The sequence below is a fragment of the Mirounga leonina genome, unplaced genomic scaffold (assembly GCF_011800145.1).
Source record: "Mirounga leonina isolate KUSES-001 unplaced genomic scaffold, KU_Mleo_1.0 Mir_126, whole genome shotgun sequence".
NCBI lineage: Eukaryota > Metazoa > Chordata > Mammalia > Carnivora > Phocidae > Mirounga > Mirounga leonina.
In genome coordinates, this window is record NW_023270314.1 from 3494833 (window position 1) to 3517944 (window position 23112).

The following is a 23112-nucleotide window of genomic DNA, read 5'->3' on the forward strand; positions in this document are numbered from 1 at the left end:
TTCAAAAGGCGCGTCATTTTACAACCATCCGAAGGAGAAGCTCTTCTAAGAGAAATTGTTCAGGTTTGGATTTGATAAGGCACACTTACAAAAGGTAGCACAAGGGACTGAATTTTCTTTCTGTGCCCATCAATTTAAAAACTTGAGCTTTCTAATACTGTTCTATTTAATCAGTAATGTTTAAAATGAGAACCCTTTATCTTAAAAAAAATCAATTTATTTTATTTTTTTATTACAGATTTCTTTTATTTATTTATTTAAAAAATCAATTTAGTTCAGCCTCTTGATGTGTGTCAGAATGGTACACCCTGAGCTGTGGAACCCCAGCTGCCAGGCCACTAAATGTATTGGAGCGTTGACGAGGGGTTTCTAAAGAGCAGAGGAGACCTACCGCAAGGGGGGGTTCCAGAACAGTCATGAGACATAACACAGATAAGGAGGACATAGAAGGAAGAAATAAAAATTAAAAGATCCACACACATGAGCAAAACCCATGGAGAAATGACCTTTCCAGACCCATCACTTTGCAACTTGATACCGTCCCTCTGCATTTTCAGTGTTCTCAAGCTTCCAGGAATTAAAAACAGACACAAAACCTTTATATATAAATCTTATGTTATATAAATACACTGTTACTAGTGAGTTTGTTGTCATTATGGAGTTTTAGAAGTCTGTTGATTATAAAATTTTAACATAGAGACAGTTAGCCATGAACATTGGAATTTGAATTTCTGTCCATTCTTACATACATTGAAATGGTGAAAACTTCCTGGTTGCCTAGAGCCTATGTATCTTAAGAAATCATGTCTAAAATGCCTCTCACATCTGTTGTGTTTTTCAATGAGAGCCATTGACTACATTTGTTTTCCTCACGTTCCCATCAATACGCTGTTTAAAATATTCTGAAAATGTAATTAGTTAAGAATTTTACTGAATTTCAAAACTTAGGCTGTTCTGAAGTTGGATGATTGAATGGTCACCATGTGATGTACTTCTTAAAACTGCACATTCTATTTTGCTTCTTCATCCTTCCTCTTCATAAAACAATAGAACCCATTATTAGCTACTATTGCGTGCCTTAAAAAGTAGCATAAGCTAGTGTTATATAACTGTTTACCGATAAGGCCTATTTTTGCTTGTCCAAATCATTTCATTTTGTACATTTAATAGTTCATAAATTAAAGTAAGATCTATAAAATCCTACATAGACAAGTAATTTACTTAAAATGATGAGATCTTTTTGAGTGGTTGAAATCCTAAATACTTTGTTGTAATAGTAGATCACTGTAAACTGTCACTGATTTCCTACCAATATTTCCTTATTTGACTTATTTTCTCTTCCTCTCTCATCCAAAGGAATAGATGATCATTGAAAAATTAACCACCATCAATTCTCTGTATGTAGTATTTTGAGATCTTGGTCATTTATCCAGGTCATTACAGGGGTAATAAACACCACTATTATACTATAAATTACAATCTTACATCATACAGAACAAATTCCACAAAGAAGAAAACAAATTTCTTATGCTAGAAAAAAAATACTGTAGTTATAATCTAACATTATGTAGTGCTTTTAATTGTTAATTCTTGTATATGGGAAAATTACATTTGCATTATATTATAGTTACGAAAATGATAGGGCTGTGTTCTCAAATGGTTGCTTAGATAGAGCTGAAATTCACATACAAATTATTCAGTCCCCGTCCATCTAGCACATTGTTCTTACACCTAATCTCCCAATAAACTGTTTAAAGAAATCTCTGTCAAGGTCTACTTGTTATTGAAAATGTTGAAATAAACAAGACCTGTTTTCAAATTGTAGTTTTTATGTAACAAATTAACAGAAGAGAAAAAGCCTTATTAGAACCCTATGAACATAAGAATTAAAAAAAAAAAAAAGAACCCTATGGTCGAAATTCTGTGGCTGTGATTAGAAACTCAGAAGAATGTAAACCTTGTTGTTCTGAGCTCAGGACAAATCTGAGTGTGAGGCAGGCACTGCATACATTCTGTAGCTTTGAAACCAAACAAAAGTTGAGTGAGTGCAGAAGAGCCTTTGTGAAATTGTTGTCAACAGACATTACAGGATCTTTGAGAAAAGGTGTTTAAATCTCAAGCTGGGGAATGGAGTTGGTGCCCTGAGTGGATGGTTAACTAGGAAACTATGCAAATGTGCTAAAAATGCCCTCCTTGACTAAATTGTTCTTAAGAAGATTCACCTAGTCAAGAGTTCAATTAATAGTAATTAATTCATTTAGAAAAATAAAAAAAAAACTGTCAATGTATGTTGCTATTTGGGAATAAATAAAACTTTTGAATTATTTGAAAGGAAACAAAGATAATTGAAAGTGTTCTTTCTATGGAAAAGCTCTACCTTTATGTTAATATGAATTAAATATTCTTTAAAGATATCCAGTATGAAAATGATTAAAAAATATTGAAGAGGCATTTAATTATAACTATTAATAGTAAACTTTGTTCTGAACCAAATCATCCAGTTAATTTAATAAAAATAGACCACGATGTAAAGAACATCCAAATAGCTTACTGAGACTCCGGAAGATAACCCAGCCAGATGGGTTCCATAACCTGTGTTGTGGTTTCATTATCCCTAAAATTCTTCCAAACAAGAATTTTGCCCTAAAATTATGCCCTGTTCTTTAGGACTAGCTCGTAATTCTCTCCCTTTTAACTCACTGTTTAACTCACTCTTCCTGAGCGCCTATTATTGAGGTGGATGGATCTATAGGAATGGTAATTTTCATCTAGTGTGATAAACGGCCATAAGTCTGAGTGATTTAACAGTGATTATGAACAGTGGTAATGTGAGAAAGGCACCCTGCCCAAGAGGGAAAGCATTCAGATACTCTCGATTCTGTTTCTCTAACTCTAAATGCAATTAAAACTGGCTGAACAGATGTAATCCAAATACTCAGGCATCATTCCAGTCTGCTGGGCCTGTCAAGATGACCCTGCCAGTCGTCGATGCCCTTTTCTGGGTCAGATGCTTAGGAGCCTGGAAAACCCTACCAAATGTTTTCATTGCACTTTGGGACGTTGAGCAATGAATGAAAGGATTGCAAAGCATTTTTGACAACAGTGACATCTGTCCAGAAGTTGTTTACTTCTATACTTATCTGGTATAAAATAATAAGCCATTTATTAACTTTTAATAAAATCATCAAAGACGTAATACAGAATGAAGACATTACCTGATCTTTCATGGTCTTCCCTAAGTCTTTCACATCTTTCATGTTAATGGCATTCTTCCCTCCCTTCTCTTTTCCCTTCTTCTTGTTTTTCTTTTTGAACAAACATTTCTTACAGATACAAAAGCAGCAGGTCAGGACTAAAAGGACAGCAACTATGGCTATGGCGATTAAGGCCCATGGTGGCACTGAAAGAAAGAAAGATGTAGAAGGCATTAGTAATAAACATTTCATGTACAAGCCTTTTCACCAATTGGCTACAAAAGTATTCACTGGTTAACTTGTATTTATTGAGCGCTCCAGACACACTGTTCTGTATCATGTTACCCGTGTTTCCCCTGCCCGGATGGTGGTTTCTGTTTCTACTTCACCCTTCTGTACATGTCAAATATGCCTTCCTCCAAGCTAGATTTCCATTCATCCATTCCTTCCTTCATCCAGAGCACAGCTCTGGAGTTTGGCCTTGGAGTTGAAATCCTGGCTCTATCATTTATTAGCTCTGTGATCTTGGGCAAGTCATCTAATTTTCCTCCGCCTCCGTATCCTCATCTCTAAAGTGGAGGTAAATTGGTAGGTATCATAGACTTCCTGAAGATTAAAATAAGATGCATTTCCTGGCACATGGTAAATGCTTAATAAATATTAGCTGCTATTACTCATCTGTTAAATACTAGAGGTTCTATCGATATGTTCTGGGTATAATGGGAGGGGCGGACATCAATTGAATAACCAGAGAAAACAAATATAATGTAATAAAGGTGAGGAAGAAGTACTTGGTGCTCTGAAAGTCACCCACTCTAAAAGTAGGACATTTACCTGCTCAGGGTCTGCAGACGCAGGGCAATGGTTATGTTCAGTGGATCTGAAACCAGGCTTTGATTCAGGATGGCCACTTTCAGGCTGTGTGACTCTGGCTAGATTGCTTAACTGTTCTGAGTTAGTTTCCTTCTCTAAAAAGTGAAGATAATAGTGGTACCTATTTCGTCTCCTTTGAAAATTAAGGGAGTTAATACACAAGAACTTTTAGAATGGCATCCAGCACATAGCAGGAGCTCGATGTTAGCTATCTATTTTCAAGGCATACAGCTAAGTATTATGGGTAATGTGGAACACTCCAAGTATATGTGGGGACATAAACATGTACACTAATAAATACATATTAAAAAAAAACACGGAAGTTCAGGGGATATGCTAGGGGAAATTGAGAGGAAGAGATGATTTTTTAGTAAAAAGGCTTCAGATTTATCAGCTCTTTAAAATAATAGAGCATATATAAATAAACATAAAAACATTTTTCTATTACAGTTGTCCATCTACTAAAAGTGATTCTCGTTTCTTATTTGGTGTATCCTATACCATGTGCTTATATTATAAAAAAAGCTCTTGTGGAAATATTTAAGATTGCACTTTGCCCGGAAAGGATTTATTTAACTATTGAGATTGATCAGAAGAAGTAATTAGATTTGCCTGATGTAATTAAGAAGAGACACTGGACACTGAAATGGTAAGAAAAAGTACTATTTTCTTCTAGCTACATAAACATCATTAGGATCAATGATTGCTGAACAGAAGTCAGGACTACTTCGGTAGAGCAGAGGCACTTAAAAATTAACCTCTCTTCAAAACTCAGAAAACCCCACTCTTTGCTGTCCTTCTGCATTTAGCTTTTGTTGTCGAACACTTACTATGCGTGTTATTCCAGCTTACGGTTGGCTAATAAAGGTTAGCCTTAGGACATATAAAAGCACAACTTCTGAAATTGTGTTTTCAGCCAAAGAAATATTGGAAAGTAATATATAAGCCCACACCAAACACCATGTTTTCTTATGTTCTCTAATCTCCTTAAACAATCATATTTTTAAAAATGTTAATTAAACGTATGTAACCAATGATATCATTCATAACACCTCATTTAAAACCTTATACCTCTTTTGATCTAGTTAAAACCCTGCCACGCATGAACGAGAGAGTCTACATATTCATTGCAGTTCAGACAGTATTAATAATGACCCTTCATTTTGAACCTCGTAAATTATTCTTCTAGTTGGACTTGTGTGATAGTCTCTCAGAGAGTTACATAAAAGTCTCTTAAATTACACAGGACAAGACAGAGATCATTTGACAACTTCACAGAAAGAAAATAGCGAAAGCACAGCAACATTATTTAATCACAAGGAGTTAAAGACATAGGGACATAGGATTACAGGGGGAAATCTTAACTAGTGCAACTTGAAGGTAAATTATAACCATTGAGAAAATTTTATTTTGTGATTTTTATTTTTTAAAGTGCTGCCATATTCTAGGTTTGATCTCCCAAATAGCTTAATTTCTAACTTTGAATAATCTATATTGAATATATGAAACTCACAAAATTTTCCTCACAATTTACTGGCACCTTTAGATAGAATTAAAAAAACCTTAAGGTTATCATTTTGTGTACCCCTACCTATGAAAGCCTGACTGAACTGATATTTGGAATATAAACCACCATTTTTAATTTGAGTTATTTGAATTGAATTCTCATCTTAAATTCTGTGGAGATCAACCAAATACTTGAATTGGTAAGTTTGGTGAGAAACACCATCTATAGTATTATTCATTAGTAGTAGTTATAGAAATGTTTCAGTATGGGTAAAAAAATATTATATATTTTCTATTAAGCTAAAAATTGATGGAAGACCTACTTAATATGGGCAAGCAGCTGCTACCGTTTTTACATTCATTAGCTCACTTAATATTTAGAGCAGTTGTGTTCATTATCCCTTCAATTTTATACAAGAAAAACTTTATACAGAGGAAAAACTATAGATGAAATAGTTTGAGAAATTCAAATATATCTTTATTAGCTAAAAAAAATATATTTTAAATGTATACAAAGGGAAACATCTTTAGCTTTGAAACCTTTTTTAATAAAACATTCTGTATTAAAAAACCAGTAAAAATAAATAAGAGCAGAAGATGTTGCCAAGAGTGATTTCCATAATATAAAGTATGGCATCAATAAAAAATGGGCTCATCAAAATATTGCTATTGGCAGAAAGCTATTAGCTTATTGTTACTGTCACCCAACTATGATTAAATGGAAATTTTATAACAATTTTAACATTTAACTTAAAGACCTTTCAGCAGAAAATAATAGATTAGTGTAAAAGCTTTCCTTTAAAAATGTTATTTTCATTTTCAAGTTAATAAATTAATCTCATATTGTTTAACCCAAAGGTAAACTGATGCATAAGATTTAATCAAAGTCAATTCTAAACTGCTTTTGATGTTTTAACTTAGACTTTGTGGTAGGCAGAATTCGAATTCCTCCAAAATGTCCACATGCTATCCCCTGGGACCCATGAATAGGTTACTGTACACAGGAAAAAGGACTTCTCAAATGTGATTTAGGATCTTGAGATGGGGAGGTTATCCTGGGTTACATCCAGATAGAACTGATGCAATTACTAGAGTCCTTACAAGTGAAAAAGACAGGCAGGATTTTCAGAATCAGAGATTTGAAGATTCTATGCTGCTGATTTTGAAGAGGGAGGAAGGAACCATGAGCCAAGGAATGTAGTTGCCTCTAGAAGCTGGAAAAGGCAAGGAAATGGATTCTCCCCTACAGTTTTAAGAAGGTGTCAGTTCATATAGCCATTATGGAAAGAGTATCGATGTTCCGCAAAAAATTAAAAAGAGAACTACCATATAATCTAGCAGTCTCATTCTGGGTATACACCCAAGGGAAAAAAAATTTGCTGTTTTACAGTAGTATATTCACCCCTATGTTCACTGCAGTATTCATAATAGCCAAGATAAAGAAACAACTTAAGTGTCCATGAATGGATGAAGGGATGAAGAAAATGTATAAATGTATAAAATTGGAATATTATTCAGGCATAAAAAATAAGGAAATCCTGCCATTTGTGACAACATGGATGACTCTTGAGGGCACTATGTTAAGTGAAAAAAGTCTGTGATGGAAGTCATACAGACCAGTCCTGTATGAGCACATTTAAATGTGAAACCTATAAAAGTGGAGAACTCATGGAAACAAAGAGTAGAATGGTGGTTACCAGGGGTTGGGGAGTGGGATCAATGGGAAGATGTTGGCCAAAGTACAAACTTTTAATTATAAGATGAATAAGTTCTGGGGATCTAATATATAGCATGGTGACTACAGCTAACAAGACTGTGTTGTATATATAGATGAAATTTGCTAAGAAAGTAGATCTTGAATGTTCTTACAACACACACATGCAATCATGTGAGGTGAAGGCTGTGTTAACTAGCCCAATTGTGGTAATTATTTCATAATATATACATATATCAAATCATTACACTGTACATCTTAAATTTAGACAATGTTATTTGTTAATTTCAAAAATGGGGATTAAAAAAGGAATCCGCTCTTCTGACAGTTTGGGTTTAGCTTAATGAAACCTATTTTGAACTTCTGACCTCCAGAATGAAGAAATAGTAAATTTGTGTAGTTTTACATTTGTGGTAATTCATCATAGCAGCGATCAAAATCTCAAGAGATAGAAATCAGACCTCAAGAGATTTGTGATGTTCTGCATATAGATGATTCTACAGTTGGAATATTAGTGTGGGCTATTTCTATATTTTCTATGATCTTCTCATTCACAGCTTTGACCTATCCCTTCTGCAACCATTCTCATGACACTAACATTGTAACCAAGGCACCCTCAAAGATAACCAATGGTTTTCCTGTGGCCGAACACAAACAACATTGTCCATGGTATGAGAAAATCTTGATCATATATTCCTTTTTGAAGTTTCCTTCTGCTGTTGTTTCTGCTGCCCTTACCAGCATCATCTTGTATGGATCTGACATTTTCCCTCTTTCCTTTCCCATTCCCGAGTCTTTAAATGGAGTTCTTATTCCAAGTTCTTAGCCCCTTGTTCATTTTCACATTCACTCACTGTTGAGTGCCTTCTTTCCCACGCCTTAAACTTTTACATCAGTTATCCATTCTGTTCCCTCTTAAATACGTTGGGACTGTATCTCCCACTGCCTATAGAATGTTTCCTATGAATCTGTCATCTCAATCCAGTTCACCAAACCAGCTTTATGACTCCTCTTAGTTCTTCAATGATTGCCTGCTTGTTGTATCTTGGAACCATGTGGAAAATTTTCTCCCAAGCCTGATTGAGGGGCAAGTCGTGCCATTTCTTCTTCCATATGTTTTATGCTTCCTTTACATCTATTTCTACTTGTAAGGTGTGGGCTGGAGGTTACCTTCCATGTGACAGAGTCACTCGTTGCTCTTTGCTCAGTTCTATCCCCATGTCTTCCTTCTTTCTTGAAATGCTATTCCTCTTCTTCAGTCCATTTAAATATTATTTCTCAAGGCTCAGCAAAAGTGTCCACGTTGAGGGATTTTAAAATAAAAGTACTACGTATGTTTGCTAAAATTTCCCCTCCCACCCAGTGAGAAATATTGACTATGTAGTGGAATACATTGAGTCATTTAGGCTAGTATAAAAAGATGTTTTATTGAAAAATAAATCCAAATCTGTATAAATATATCAAAGGCATTTTAATATAACCCTACACATGAAATTCACTTCTTAAAAACTCAAAACTCAGCTCTTTGTAGACTGTTCATGAATTGAATACTGGTATTTGATGAAAACACAAAAAAATAATTTGGAACCATTTAGAAGTAAATTTGCATTAGCAGGTCTTCTGTTGGGGGAGAAAAACCAAACAACTATTTCCCTTTATCAAGAGAGGCCATTCTTGCATGAGGAGTTGGCATAAGTTAAGCAGTTTAAAAAATTAAGTATTTAAACAGCTATTATTGAACATCTATTTGCCTGGCATTTTTTACAGGGCTGTAATACAGTGCCAAGCATGGTTTGTATAATCATGAAGCTTACTATTTACTTCTTACATGTTAAAAAGTAGGTCTTAATTATTTTTTTAAAAGTAAATTTCTTAAATTTGCCAAACTCTGTACTTAGAGGATAATATGGTGTTTTCAGATAGAATCTCCGTGGCTTAATGTGCACTCGTGTACAAATTTAGTGCTCTAAGGGGGACGTTTATTGATGAAAGTGAGCAGTAAATATTCTTTTTTACAATAAAAATGTTATTCTCAGATTAAAAAATATTTTTTTTCTCCAAGGGGGGGCTTTGGCACTAAGCAAATTTGTAAAAATTATTTACTTAAGGAGCCCTTATAAACTTTTTTTTTTAAGTAGACACTCTGAATTTCCTTCTCTTTAATAGAGCCAAGTGTCACTGAGAACACCTTGTATTGCAGAGGATACATTTATGAAGGGAAAATCTTACTATTCCTGAAGAGTAGCCCGGGGTGTCCCGTTTATGCCCCCCAAATCCAAAGTCTGCTCATCAGATAGAGTAGTCCTACAGAATGAGCAGTTGGGGAGAGAAGCTTTATAAAACTTACACAAAGTGCCCAATGGCCAAGAGGAGCCCGGTTCTAGATTTCCTGATTCTAAGCTCTCACTTCTAAATAGAATAGACTTTTTTTTTTTTTTTTAATTTTTTCCGTTCTCTAAAATGCCTCAGTCCTGCCAGCTTAGTGCTCAGTAAATGTTAGGTGGCTTGAAAGAAACCCACACAGCCATGTTCTTGGGCTCAAGTACAAGTAAGGTGGTATGGTCTCTGAGGTACAGCTTTGTCTCCAATATGTTTTCCTTCGGTCTGCTACTCAGTCACATTTCCTCAGCTCTGACTCTCCTGCCACATCCCTGGGTAGTCAGCTTTTGTAGTCTCCTAGGCTGGCAACCTTCTGGTGCATTTACTCATTGGGTTTTGGATAAAATCGAGGGCAAAACTCACTGTTTTTTTATTTCTGTCTCGATTTCACTTTCAAGGACAGCTCTGCATTATCTGGCAGGTTCCATTACCATTCGTGATATTAAGAAACAACCTAAAATCCATTTCTCTGTCACAAGATGGGCTGCATTTTCCTCTCTGAGAAATAGAAGCTTGTGCATTTACATCAGTCCTAGATATTTCAGCCAAGAGCCTCAAGATGATCTAGGTAATAGCGTTGCTATGGCCACTACAGAAATTCAGCAATAACTTCAAGCCTTTTCTACCTTTGCCACATCTCTGTTTTGTCCTGAGTGCCCCATCGCTGCACTAATGTCTATATCATTCATCTAATGAAGAACTTACATATTTCTTCAATCTTACGTTTGCTGCAGCTTTTCGCCAACTTCCAGGTTTACCCCAAACAATCTGTCTCTCTAGATCATCAGGCATTGATGCAAGACGCAGAATAGAATGTGAAAAATAATTCTACTGTTAAACGGTGAGAAAAAGAAGCTACTGCAAAGCTTTACTTTTAGACTGTTTATGAATAATTTTCAACACACAAGGATAATTTTTCAAGAATTGGCAACAAGCCAAATAAACCTTGCATTTGAAGGCTTTTTCTAAATGGCAGAATGCAAATAGAAATAAAGCATTGGAAATATGTGGATTAATATTCTCATTAACCACCTCTGGAGACAACACATTAAATGTGAGATTTAAAACACTGTATGAAGTCACACAGAATATGGCTTAAGAATAAACCAACCAGTCAAAGGTCAGAATGAAAAGTTTCTCTTACAGACTGAAACAGCTTCAAAACTATGCATTCTTCGCTTCTGGGTATTAAACAAACTTTTTACTCAGTCTTGAGGCTAGAGTTCAAAGCCTCTGTTGAATTATATGGCTCTTTTAATTTATTTATTTATTTATTTTTTTAAAGATTTATTTATTTATTTGAGAGAGAGAGAATGAGAGAGAGCGAGCACATGAGAGGGGGGAAGGTCAGAGGGAGAAGCAGACTCCCTGCCGAGCAGGGAGCCCGATGCGGGACTCGATCCTGGGACTCCAGGATCATGACCTGAGCCGAAGGCAGTCGCTTAACCAACTGAGCCACCCAGGTGCCCCTATGGCTCTTTTAAAATACGACAAAATCTATAGTGTCTTGATGGGAAAATATAAGTGCATGTGTGCACAGGGCGTGTGTTGTGTGTTTAAATTTCTGTACAGCTGGGAGTGTGTGGTACTCTTGTAGAGATTACAGGTCCCAGTCTAAAAGACCGTTGGATTCCAAATTACAAAGTCGTTTCCCAGAAGCATCAGGGTAAAATTCACCAAGATGAGGGAATTTAAAACAAACAAACAAAAAACTTAATCCTTCATTTGGTCATTTGACCTTTTATTTATTTTCTTGGTAATCTGCGATGTGCTTATACTGTGCTGGGGATGCTGGGGGAAGAGAGAAGGCAGGTCTTTCTCTCTAGGAGCTTGCAAAGAATACCTTCCAGGAAAAAACTAGAAGGAAATAGACAGTTCAGTGTTAAGCATAAAATTCAGAGTAGGTGGGCTCTGTAGGCAGCAGGTTAGGGAAGGGTAAGGTAATGGGTCCTAGAGTTCAGTGAAGGCTCCAAGCAAGAGGTGAGTCTTGAGGCAAGCTCCAAAACTAGATGCTACACAGTGAAAATAGCATTTTGGGGACTTGAGTTCTTTTCTTCCCTTCCTTCCTTCCTTCCTTCCTTCTTGACTCCCTCTCCTCTTGTCTGTTGTCTGTCTCCCCTCCCTCCCTCCTTTTCTTTCTTAATTCTTCCTTCTCTTCTTTCCTTTGGTTTTTAGACTACCTTGTTAAACAAAGCTCTCAGCAAGACACTTACGAATCTATATGGGCTTTCGTTGTCACAGTAAATGAAAAGACAATTCCTTATAGTAAACACATGTAGCCTTCCCTAAATAGCCTTCAGAATTACCCTCTTAACACATTTCACATTCTCCTCTTCTATAGTTCTGTTTAGCTTTTTCAATATTGCTCCTGACAGAAAGCAAACTGGAAGATATATCTGTGTAAATAGGTTGTAAAAATGATCCAAGCCATTGAGTAGAGTTAGCTACTCATTAAGGCAGATGGATTGTGTAAACAGTAATGTAAGAGAGAGGCTCATTTATTCATTCATTCATTCACTCATCCATCTGAGTGTCTATTTAACACATTAATGCTCAGGACATTGAAGGAATAATGAACAAGTTTGAAATAATCTACTTAAACCGCTTATAGTCCAGCTGGGCAGAGGTGACATGATTCTTCATGATAATATACATGAAGAAAATTGTGAACAACACCGGACAGCATATTAAATGTCAAATTAAATGGGGTCTTTGGCTTGACTCTGATTCCATTATGTAGTCAAAGCAATCTTACTCATCAAATGAACACTTATTTAGAATTACTTTTTAAAAACCTTAAAACTTAATAAAATGGGAAATCTGCCTCTCTAAAAAAACTGTTAATACATTAAAAAACTGTTAATATATTTAAAAACTTCAGTAAAATATAGTGCTTTAAAAAGCACAAAATCATTTTAAAAAACTGTTAGTACATTAAAAAACTGTCAGTAAAATATGTTGCTTTGAAAAAGCATGAAATCACAACCTGTACATTGGGAAATTTTTACCAGAACCTCTATCTGTTGATGTGATTTTGGTGGGTACTGTGCTACGGAACACACTCGCAGCCCCTGTTGAATAACTTAGTAAGGTTATTGATGTTTCTTGTTGAATGCAATGATTTGTCTTGATAACAAAAGTTTGTTGACTGAAGGCCATTTTATCTGCACAGGTATTAATCAAATAATTAATTTTACAAAATGTCTCTAATAATAGTCTGCTTGCAACGATAAGGCAAAGTCATCCATATCTTCACAATATTGGAATGTCTGAAATTTGACACGGAAAATGATGTTGGGTCTTCAGGCAGAGATAAGCCCCAGCAGGACTTCCAGAGGATTTAGATAAGGCTCCAGTCAGCCAGAGAGCTTGCTGTCTGCAGGCTCTGGGGACAAGTGCATTGGTAAACAGGGATGCCAGGTAAGTTGGCAGAGGCGAAGGCGATTCACGGGCTAATCAGTTCGGAAGCTTTTGGAAGTTTGTAACAGTTTTCAGTCATGCTGTGGACAACACAATTTTGTGGTTAAAGGGAAATCCATTTATCCTATCAAATTTGTAGCATGTCTCTCCTGAGTTCTGATTTCCAAGTTCAAAACTGAAAAGGAGTATGTCTCAGGTTTTTCTTCCCCTAGTGGAAGCTAACTTTCTTCTTGTGTGTTAAAAGTCTTCACAATAAACATCTTTTGGATTTGGATTCAGTTGGTATTTGGTTTTCTTTTGACGCTTTGAATCTGGTTATAATCATAACATTAATGGGCAATATCAGATATAAGAAAGATCAGGAATCTTGACTCCAAGTTCTGCCACTAAAATTGCCAAATAAATTTGATCCACGTTAAAGTTTTCTGAACCTCAGATTCAACATCTATAATATGGGAGGTGGGTGGAGAGAAGAGACTCTGATATAAACTCTGTAAGTGATTTGTGACATGTAAATTTGTAATATGCAAAGTACTCAGTATGGTGGGTAACATGAGGGATGGTTTTAAATGCCAGTTATTTTTATTTGCCAGCAAGTCCTGTTAAATTTCATAAGTTGAAAATGCTTAAAACTTGACTGAAAAAGAAAACTCTCAAAGATAGAGTAAATAAAAGATGAAATACAAGCAATTTTGTATGGATACTACAACTACCAGCATATTTGACATGCTCTGCCCTAATGATACAGCAGAATGTCAGGGTAGCATTCTAAAATAAAGATTGCTGTCAAAAAACTGAAAGGCAAAGCATTTTGTAGTGTTCAAGCTATTCATGGATAAATAATAGAATAAATAAATCAAAATTTGGGGGAGAATAAATAATAGTTCTTTAAAATCACAGTGGCCAAACAATTGGTTTTTATTCAAATAATGTGAGCAGCATTAGAATAATATTAAAATTTGTACTAATGGAAATAAACATAATATGCACTGCCTTGTATTTTCAATAATTAGCCAGCTAACGCTACCTGAGGTGAATGTTTTAACGCAGCAGTAAAGATACCAGTGGCAAGAATTTTATTCTTTCTACTGGCAAAATGGTAGGTTTTGCTTGATTATACTCAATTCTGTGGTGCTTAAGCATGAACAACAATATGCTCTTGGATACTGCTTTTTTTTTTTTTCCTTCAAATTGGCCAACTATTTTAAGTGACTTAAAAAGCTACCTTGAATTCAGTGTTTTTTATTCAATAATTATTTACATTTTAAAATTATAATCATTTTTATTAAAAACCAACTTTGAATGTATGTAATATGCTTCCACTGAGTAATTTACAACATAGAGTTCATTATTTCATTTAAGTACTATGATCTTCATTCATAAATGGAAAATTTAAGGTACCAGAAATACTGTGACTATCCAAAGATCCTGGGAAAAAATCATGGCCCAACCTCAAACTCAGTCCTTTGAACCATCAAGCTCTTTCTATTAATCCAAGCTCTGATTCTTCCTGTTTCAAATCAGTCAGTGATGATTAAGATTTAAATTTACCCAGGATCACAATTTTGGTCCTTTACTATTTAAATCCTTCCAATGCCATATTAAGCTCTAGTATGTCTTACTCATTAATTTGTGCTGTTTCTTTTTTTTTTTTTTTAAAGATTTTATTTATTTATTTGACAGAGAGAGACACAGTGAGAGAGGGAACACAAGCAGGGGGAGTGGGAGAGGGAGAAGCAGGCTTCCCGCGGAGCAGGGAGCCTGATGCGGGGCTCGATCCCAGGACCCTGGGATCATGACCTGAGCTGAAGGCAGACGCTTAACGACTGAGCCACCCAGGCCCCTAATTTGTGCTGTTTCTGCCCATAATCTTCAAGAAAACGGGCTAGGAGTCTATAGCTGTACTTTATATCTTAGTATGATTTAGTAAAATAGTGAGATAGAGAATTTCCTTTAAAGATTAAAAACTATGAAACTTACTGGAAGCAATACCTATGTTTTTGTTTTGTTTTGTTTTGTTTTTCTTCGGTACTTACATGTAACCATCAAAGTCAAGAACCAGGTCACTGTGCAAATATTAGAGGATCACTAGATCCAGATACTGCCTGGAAGAAATATAATAATCTTACTATGCTAGTGGCCTCTTAAGATTCTTGGAAAAATAGTGGATACATTACTTAACATATTCAGGCAAATGCCTTTCAAACAATGTAAAATTTTATGTTTGAAGTTCATCTTAATGCTTTGAAGTGAAAGAATTAAAAAAGAGAATTTAGTGGGCTGATGTGAGTAATCTGAGGGTCACACTATTCTCTTTGAAAAGAATGTTTACTTTAAATTATTGATGGACAGAAAGGGAAAAAATTGCAGAGCACTTAAGGAGTATGTCTCAGGATCAAGAGATCATCAGAAGAAGGATCTTGAGGGAAAAAATACGACCAAGAAATGGAGAATGTTATCTCCTATTGAAAAGCTTACAGCAGACCTCAGAAGTATAGCACATTGACTCATAAGTGGCAACTGACTGCTCTAAATCATTTTTTAAATCAGTGTTCTTTGAAGTCTACCACATATTTGAGACAAATAGCTTGAAACTTCAGAAAGTGGGCCTTGCAAAAGGGGCAATAAGTAACTGTGGGCCTTGCAAAAGGGGCAGAAACTGTGTGTTCGTGCTAACCTGGCTCAGCTCGCTCCTTGAATGCTGTGTTCCAAACTTTATACCTGGTCCTTCTCAAAGCACAAGGTATTGCCTCATGCCTTGGTTTTCTCTTTTCCATTTGCTCTACCTCCTCTGTAGGCTGCTCTGTGCATATTTGACATGTGGGGGAGTAAAGAGAGGGAGAGTAGAGAGAACAGAGTCTGGGGAAACTATTTGGAGCTATTTTGTTCTTCTGCATTTTTTCTGATTGTCCCTGAGCAGCCATCTAAATTGTGAAATGGGGAGCAGAGGCGGTTAATAGTATGAGGAGTGCAGTACATTTCCAGAAGAGCTTGATCTCTGCTGCAATTCTCAAAATGTGGCAGAGAAGGAAAGCAGTTGATGTCTCCATGTTCCTACATAATGGGAATGGTGTCAGTTGCTTTATTTAAGGGTTGTATGGATGAGAATTTCGGGGACAATCTCAAAAATACAAATGTGAACATGATGAAGATGAACTTAAAGATGTACATTCTTTGATAAAGTACCAGTAACCCGTGGAGTCGGACATGTGCTATGATTATATAATAGTTAATGTAAAAAGTGATCTTGGCTCTAGTCCTCACCCCAGTCCCTACCAATCAAAAGCAGATTCTACAACAGCAGATGCTAACACCTACGGCTGGAAAAATATCAGAGAAGAGTCATGAGGTTGGAGTTAGATAGGAGAAGTTTCTTTTTCTTCAGAAAGATGAGATAAATACTATTTGTTTTGAGTGATTTTATAATTTTCTAGGCAAAAGTCCAACTATGCTATAAAACAAAATAGGCTCCTTGGGGGGGAAAAAGCAAGGTATAAAGAGACAAAGTTGGGGCGCCTGGGTGGCTCAGTTGGTTAAGCGACTGCCTTCGGCTCAGGTCATGATCCTGGAGTCCCGGGATCGAGTCCCGCATCGGGCTCCTTGCTCAGCGAGGAGTCTGCTTCTCCCTCTGACCCTCCCCACCTCATGCTTTCTCTCTCTCTCAAATAAATAAATAAAATCTTAAAAAAAAAAAAAGAGACAAAGTCTTTTTAACACAACTGGTGAGAATCATAATCAATATACAGTAATGGAAAAGAAGTTTCTCAGATGGCTGAAACATGATTACTCTGTTACAAAGCAACACACAAAGGTTTCGCTTTTGTAGATCAGAACAGATTTGGATTAATTGACCTCATAGAGTCTTTAACTTAAAAATGTTTATGTGTGAATTTTAATAAATGTGAAATTAAATAACAAACAGTAAAATCCTAGAAAATCAGTTAAAATGTTATGTATTCAACTCATCATAGTATACTAGAAGGTACTAGAGGTTTGGAGTCAACTGAGTTTATTTTTTTTAAAGATTTTATTTATTTGAGAGAGAGTGAGCAAGAGAGAGAGCACAAGCCATGGGGCAGAGGGATGGGGAAAGGCAGACTCCCTGCTGAGCAGGAGCTCCATCTCAGGACCCTGGGATCATAACCTGAGCCAAAGGCACATGCTTAACTGACTGTGCCATCCAAGTGCCCCTCAACTCTGAGTTTAAAATTCAGTAAGTCTTTGTCTTCTTTGAGCCTTTATTCTTCTACATGAAAAGTGGGGATAATACTACAATACTAATCGTGAGGATTACATGAGATGATACATTTGAATACATTTGAATACCATAGATGGGGTTAAAAAATGCTAATTCTTTCCCCCATTTTAAACAATAAGTAATACATATAAAGTTCTATTCTAAAATTTAATATTTTTTATTCTAAAAGTATTTTTATTGAAATATAAGTGACATACAATATCCTATTAGTTCCAGGTATAGAGATTCAGTATTCTTATCTATTACCAGAATTACCCCATGATAAGTCTAGTTACCATCTGTCATCATAGAAAGATGTTACAGTATTATTTATCATATTCCCTATGCTGTACATTATGTCCCCATGACTTACCTGGAAGTTTGTACTTCTTTTTTTTTAGATTTTTATTTATTTTTTGAGAGAGAGAGACAGAGATAGAGAGCACAAGTGGGTAGGAGAGGGAGAAGCAGGCTCCTCACAGAGCAGGGAGCCTGATGTGGGACTCGATCCCAGGATCCTGGGATCATGACCTGAGCCAAAGGCAGACGCTTAACCGACTGAGCCACCCAGGCGCCCAGGAAGTTTGTACTTCTTAATCCCCTTCCCCACACAACCTATCTGACTTCTGGTAACCAACAATTGGCTTCCTGTACCTATGAGTCTGTTTGTTTTGTTTTTTTCCATTTGTTTTTCAGGTTCCACATAGAAGTGAAATCATACGGTATTTGTCTCTCGGTCTCACTTTGCCTCCCATAATCCCTCCAGGTCCGTCCATGTTGTCCCAAATGGCAAGATAAAAGTATTTCTTGGAAACATATTTAAAATGATTAGAACTGTAAAACCCACTGGGTTTCCTCTAAAGACTTTGTTCTATTTGCCTCTCTAAAAATTAAAGTAAAAGAAAATTGACCCAATGTAACTTCTACAACTTGAAAGGAATAGAGACAATTTGGAGTCAATCCAGTATAAAATAAGGAAAATACTTAAATCTTAGGCTTACATGAGAATTAAGAACATGTTCTCTATTTTCTGAGAAGGAAGAGTGAGAGGAAATAACAGAGTGTAGCAGAAGAGATTGAAAATATTGGAGGCAGAGAGGTAGAAATCTCTTAACTTTAAGAACTAATGTATATTGAAAGAATTTTAAAAAGAGCAGCAAATTTTTAAAAGAGCATAGATGGTTAAGTCTTCGAGCAATGAAGGTTAGCCTGCAGTTTTGTTTTTCATGCCTGGCTTTCACTTACAGTGTCTTTACTGGATTTTAAGTCTGTGGCTTTAAAGTATACTCATACTGTTTGGGGAACCTGCATAGCAGTATGAGAATCCTGAGCACCCCAGAGAACAATGACAGGTGGGGTCGGGTTGGACTGGAGGGACTGCCAGAGATGGCTCAAGTCCCAACAGTGAGGTGACTTCTGAGCCATGCTTAGCAGTTTGCAATGAGTTCCAGATAAGTCTTTATTCTTTCGTCTCATAGTAAGGTCAGATATTTTAATATAATAAAATTATCCCTCTTTGTCTTTAACAGAATGGCTTGAGACACAAGTCTGTGGGAAAACAATGACACCTTTCTGTACAAATAAATTGTTGAATTTTTCCTTGGGACAATATTCTAACGTGCAGATAGAAATGGAAGGGTTCAGAATTTCAGCTTTCGAAGAGATTTAATCATTGAATGAGGAGTGTGGGGTGCAGAAAAACAAAATGAAATTTAGGAGCTGCAAGAGCTTAGCCATATGAGAAAGTTCTGATGTGGAAAATGTAAGATCCTCACTGCTTTGCATCATCCTAGGCACAAGACAGAGTTTTAGCAGAAAGATGGGATTACCAGAACAGAACAGAATGTTATTTTACAGTTCATTTTAACTGGCCCAGAGTTAATGAAGCATGGGAAGTTGCTGTCACTTTGTGGGTATTAGGATAGATTTGAAAATTCTGGGTATTATGGTAACTTTGATTTCATAAATCTGAATTTCTTAGTAGAGTATAATTACGGAAAAATGGGACTTTTATGGTATTTGTGGTTCTCTGAGGAAGCATCTTCTGTTTCTGAAGGCGTTTTGGGATGTGTATGTGAAGTATGCCAGTGATGAAAGTGTCTTCTCAGAATATTTCTATAACTTGATGACTGCCTGCATTATTAGGGGCCAGAGAACAACAGCAAAGTCTTTAAAGTCTACTTTGAATTTCAATGAAATAGCCTTTTTCTCTAAATGCTTATTTACTTCAACCAATCATGGAACGATACTCAGAGTACTTTGCAATTTCAGAGCAAACAAGAAAGCTTGACTGAAATGGATCAAAATGAAGTAAATGCACCAGAACAATAGTAGATAAATTAGAGGTTCTACTCTGAGTTTTATCAAAACAGTCCTGTATTTGAATTTATCCAAGGCCATGAGAAATAAGGAACGGTGACATTAAAACAAAGGAAAATCTTGCAAATGAGATTTGCAAGTTTTTGTTCTTTCTGGCTGTGAAGGCCTGTAGGAAAAATAGGCATTTGTGAATCTTTCTGAGGTGTATTTGCCTTTGCCTTGTATGTCTCCACCTAATCAAGTACCTTTAGAAACAGCTGAGATTTGTAATGGCATAGTTACTGTAGAAGTGAGAAATGTCTTCAATCATTGTCTTATTTTACATTCCTAATTTAAGCTCTAAGCCTACAGGTGTTAGGCCGCATCAAATTCCGAATATGCACTAAGTAGGAAATTCAATACAATGCCCGTTATTGTTTGTAATATTTAAAAACTGCGAATGGGCTTTCACCTTAAATTTAGAGCTCTGAATTGTATTTTCTTATAGTACAATGAATACTAAGTCTAGATGTGCATACCAAATGAAGCGTTTTTCTTTAATTGGAAAAATGGGAAATGATTTGGTGAGTACAGAGAAGAGGAAGAGAAAGCCCAGGTTCAAACTGGTTAGAGAGCTGACCCATGAACAACACTGGTTTGAACTGTGTGGGTCTATTTACATGTGGATTTTTTTATACTACTGCAAATGTGTTTTCCTTAGGATTTTCTTAACATTTTCTTTTCCCTGGCTTACCTGATTGTAAGAATATATGTAGTACATAATACATATACAAAGTACGTTAATTGACTGTTGATGTTATCGGTAAGGCTTCCAGGCAACAGAAGGCTATTAGTGGTTAGGTTTCTGGTGAGTCAAAAGCTATAGATTTCCGACTGTGTGGGAGTAGGGGGTTGCCCCAAACCCCCATGTTGTTCAAAGGTCAGCTGGATACTGAATGTTTAAATTGATTTATACTGAACATTTCCTTCTTTTTACGTGACAGAAGCTTCAGTTCTCCTCAGGTTATATTTTCCCTTTCTCCATCACCAAGCCTTCAGATCACCTCTGATTAATTTCTGCCCCAATGTCCCGTAGTTTTACCACTTTAACAATTAATCACTTTTTCACGTTTTCCCTTCTTGTCCTCATCTGTTAAACATATGTTTAGAGTTGCCTTCGCAGCACATGCAGTTTCATATTCAGCTTTTTTATTATCAATTTTCACATTTTGCTACATGGACTTGATGAATTCTTTCAAAGTTTATCATTAAAACTAAGCAAAAAGGAAAAAAACAGCATGCTGTCCATTTACCGCGCACTAGCTGAAGAACTAAAAGATGGTAGGCACTGCTGAGGCACCTCTCACCACCGCTGACTGCATTCCGTTCTCTCTTCCCAAGAGGTAACTTCTGTATGAAATCAAACTTGTTTTTTTCCTGTGCATCTCTTTATGATTTTACATAAGTTTCTTCTTAGGAACATTTTAGATTTAACTTTTCTTTTTTTTTTTGAGTGTTTATTCCTAAGAGAACTGCAGCGCACATCATAGCAAAAATCTCCACAGTTCTTTGAATTTCATGGATTCGACTCAAAATAGCCTAACTTCAAAACCACAGCAATGTAGTAAGTACACCGGACATGATTTGTCTTCCAGGTTACCCAGAGACCTCCCACGTGGCATCTTCTAAGGAGTACGGCGGTCACACTCTGTATCCTTGGAAGGACCATTACGGTTTACGACAGGGACACTTTCAGGCAGCCTCTCGTCTCTGTGCCTTGTGTGGTTGGCATTCTCATTTCATTGGGACTGTTTGAAATGAGGGGTGCTAAGTCAGAAAAACAAACACAAAACTCTGCCTTCTCACACTGTCACAATCATTTTGAAACCAAATAAATCAGAATCCTTATTCTTTAGTGTTCTTAAATGTGCAATCCGTAGGGATTCGTAAAATAAAGATGTACTTGGAGTTGGTCGTCGGCTGAGAATGAGCTATCTTGTTTATTTTTGTAGCAAAACAAAATAACCTCTTTTTACATTAGCTGCTTAATTTGATTCATCTAAGAAGTTGATCTTTTTCTCCTTTTAGGAGTTTTGCCCTTAGGGAAATAAAATGCTAAGCATCAGAAGAAAAGAGGCAGATATCACTGTGATGCATCTTAAAACATTTGAGTTAGTTTGTTTCCTACTTTTTTGATCCACTATGTACAGCAAGGGGTTTTCATTTCCCCAGGCCATAACCCAATGTATGAGAGTGATATGGATACAAATATCCATTTCTAAAAGTATTTGAGGTTAATAGTGAGATGCTTTTCTTTCCTTCCTTCTTGGTTCACTTAACAGCATACATAGTTCTCGTGGGATGATGATGATAGATTCCTAGTGTCTGTCTGTTCTACACCAAAAGTGTGACCTCATTGCAATAACCACTGGCAAGATGATAGATTTAGTTAGTATTAGCCATGAGACAAACATGTCATTTAACCTCAATACCTGACTGCTAATCATCAAAACCAAACTTCCAGCTATCAAACATGCTGATGAACACTTTTAGAAGAATAGGGATTGGCTATTTTTCCACATCTCAATATCTTTGTCTACAAGGTTGAAAGTGAGTTATTTTCATCTTCAGTACATTTCCTTTAGCTTCAGGTAAAATTCAATCTTGATACATGTTGCTAAATATCTGTTGAGGCAAAATTTAACAAAATTGTCTCTACTGCTCTAAATCTTCAAGGTCATTTATCTTCGCCATGGCCACACAGAGATTCTCCTAGCCAGTTGCTAGAAGCTGTTTTTGTGAGTAAAATGGTCTCCACTGAAGAGGGTACTAGTTTACAGTAGCAAGCTTTGAGATTCCTTAAAGTTAATTTAAAGGTGATTCATGGATATATACAGGGAAAATATAGTATCTTCATATTGTGTACAAAGTTTTTGTAGTATTGCTGCTCAGAATATAATTCAAGTGCAGGATAAATGAGAAACATGGATTAATACATTTGGATGGGCAACATTTTACTTCTGCATTCGGCAGAGAAATTAGCATTAACTTTTTGGAAGGATTCCTACTGTTAGTAAACTTTTGAAAAGTCACATACTCTTAACAGTAGTGTAGATCTCCTGGTCAAAAAAAATGGTTTGGGTTTATTGACCCAACCTCTTTTAAAGATTTATTTTTCATGAGCGAGATAAAAAGGGCCGGCGAATTTGCAATGACGTGGATGGAACTGGAGGGTATTATGTTGAGTGAAATAAGTCAAACAGAGAAAGACATGTATCATATGATCTCACTGATATGAGGAATTCTTAATTGCAGGAAACAAACTGAGGGTTGCTGGAGTGGGGGGTGGGGTGGGAGGGATGGGGTGACTGGGTGATAGACACTGGGGAGGGTATGTGTTCTGGTAAGCGCTGTGAATTGTGCAAGACTGTTGAATCTCAGATCTGTACCTCTGAAACAAATAATGCAATATATGTTAAGAAAAAAAAAAA

The 23112-nt window shown here is 36.2% G+C and overlaps 1 protein-coding gene across 1 annotated transcript in view; it reads right to left on the reverse strand.

Moving 5' to 3' along the window:
• The window catches only part of SYT1 (synaptotagmin 1), a 466909-nt gene that overhangs the window by 147373 nt on the left and 296424 nt on the right, over positions 1-23112 (reverse strand). The window contains exon 5 of the mRNA XM_035002083.1: positions 3216-3400. Coding sequence (XP_034857974.1) covers positions 3216-3400 — 185 coding nt within the window. The remainder of the gene's footprint in view (positions 1-3215; positions 3401-23112) is intronic.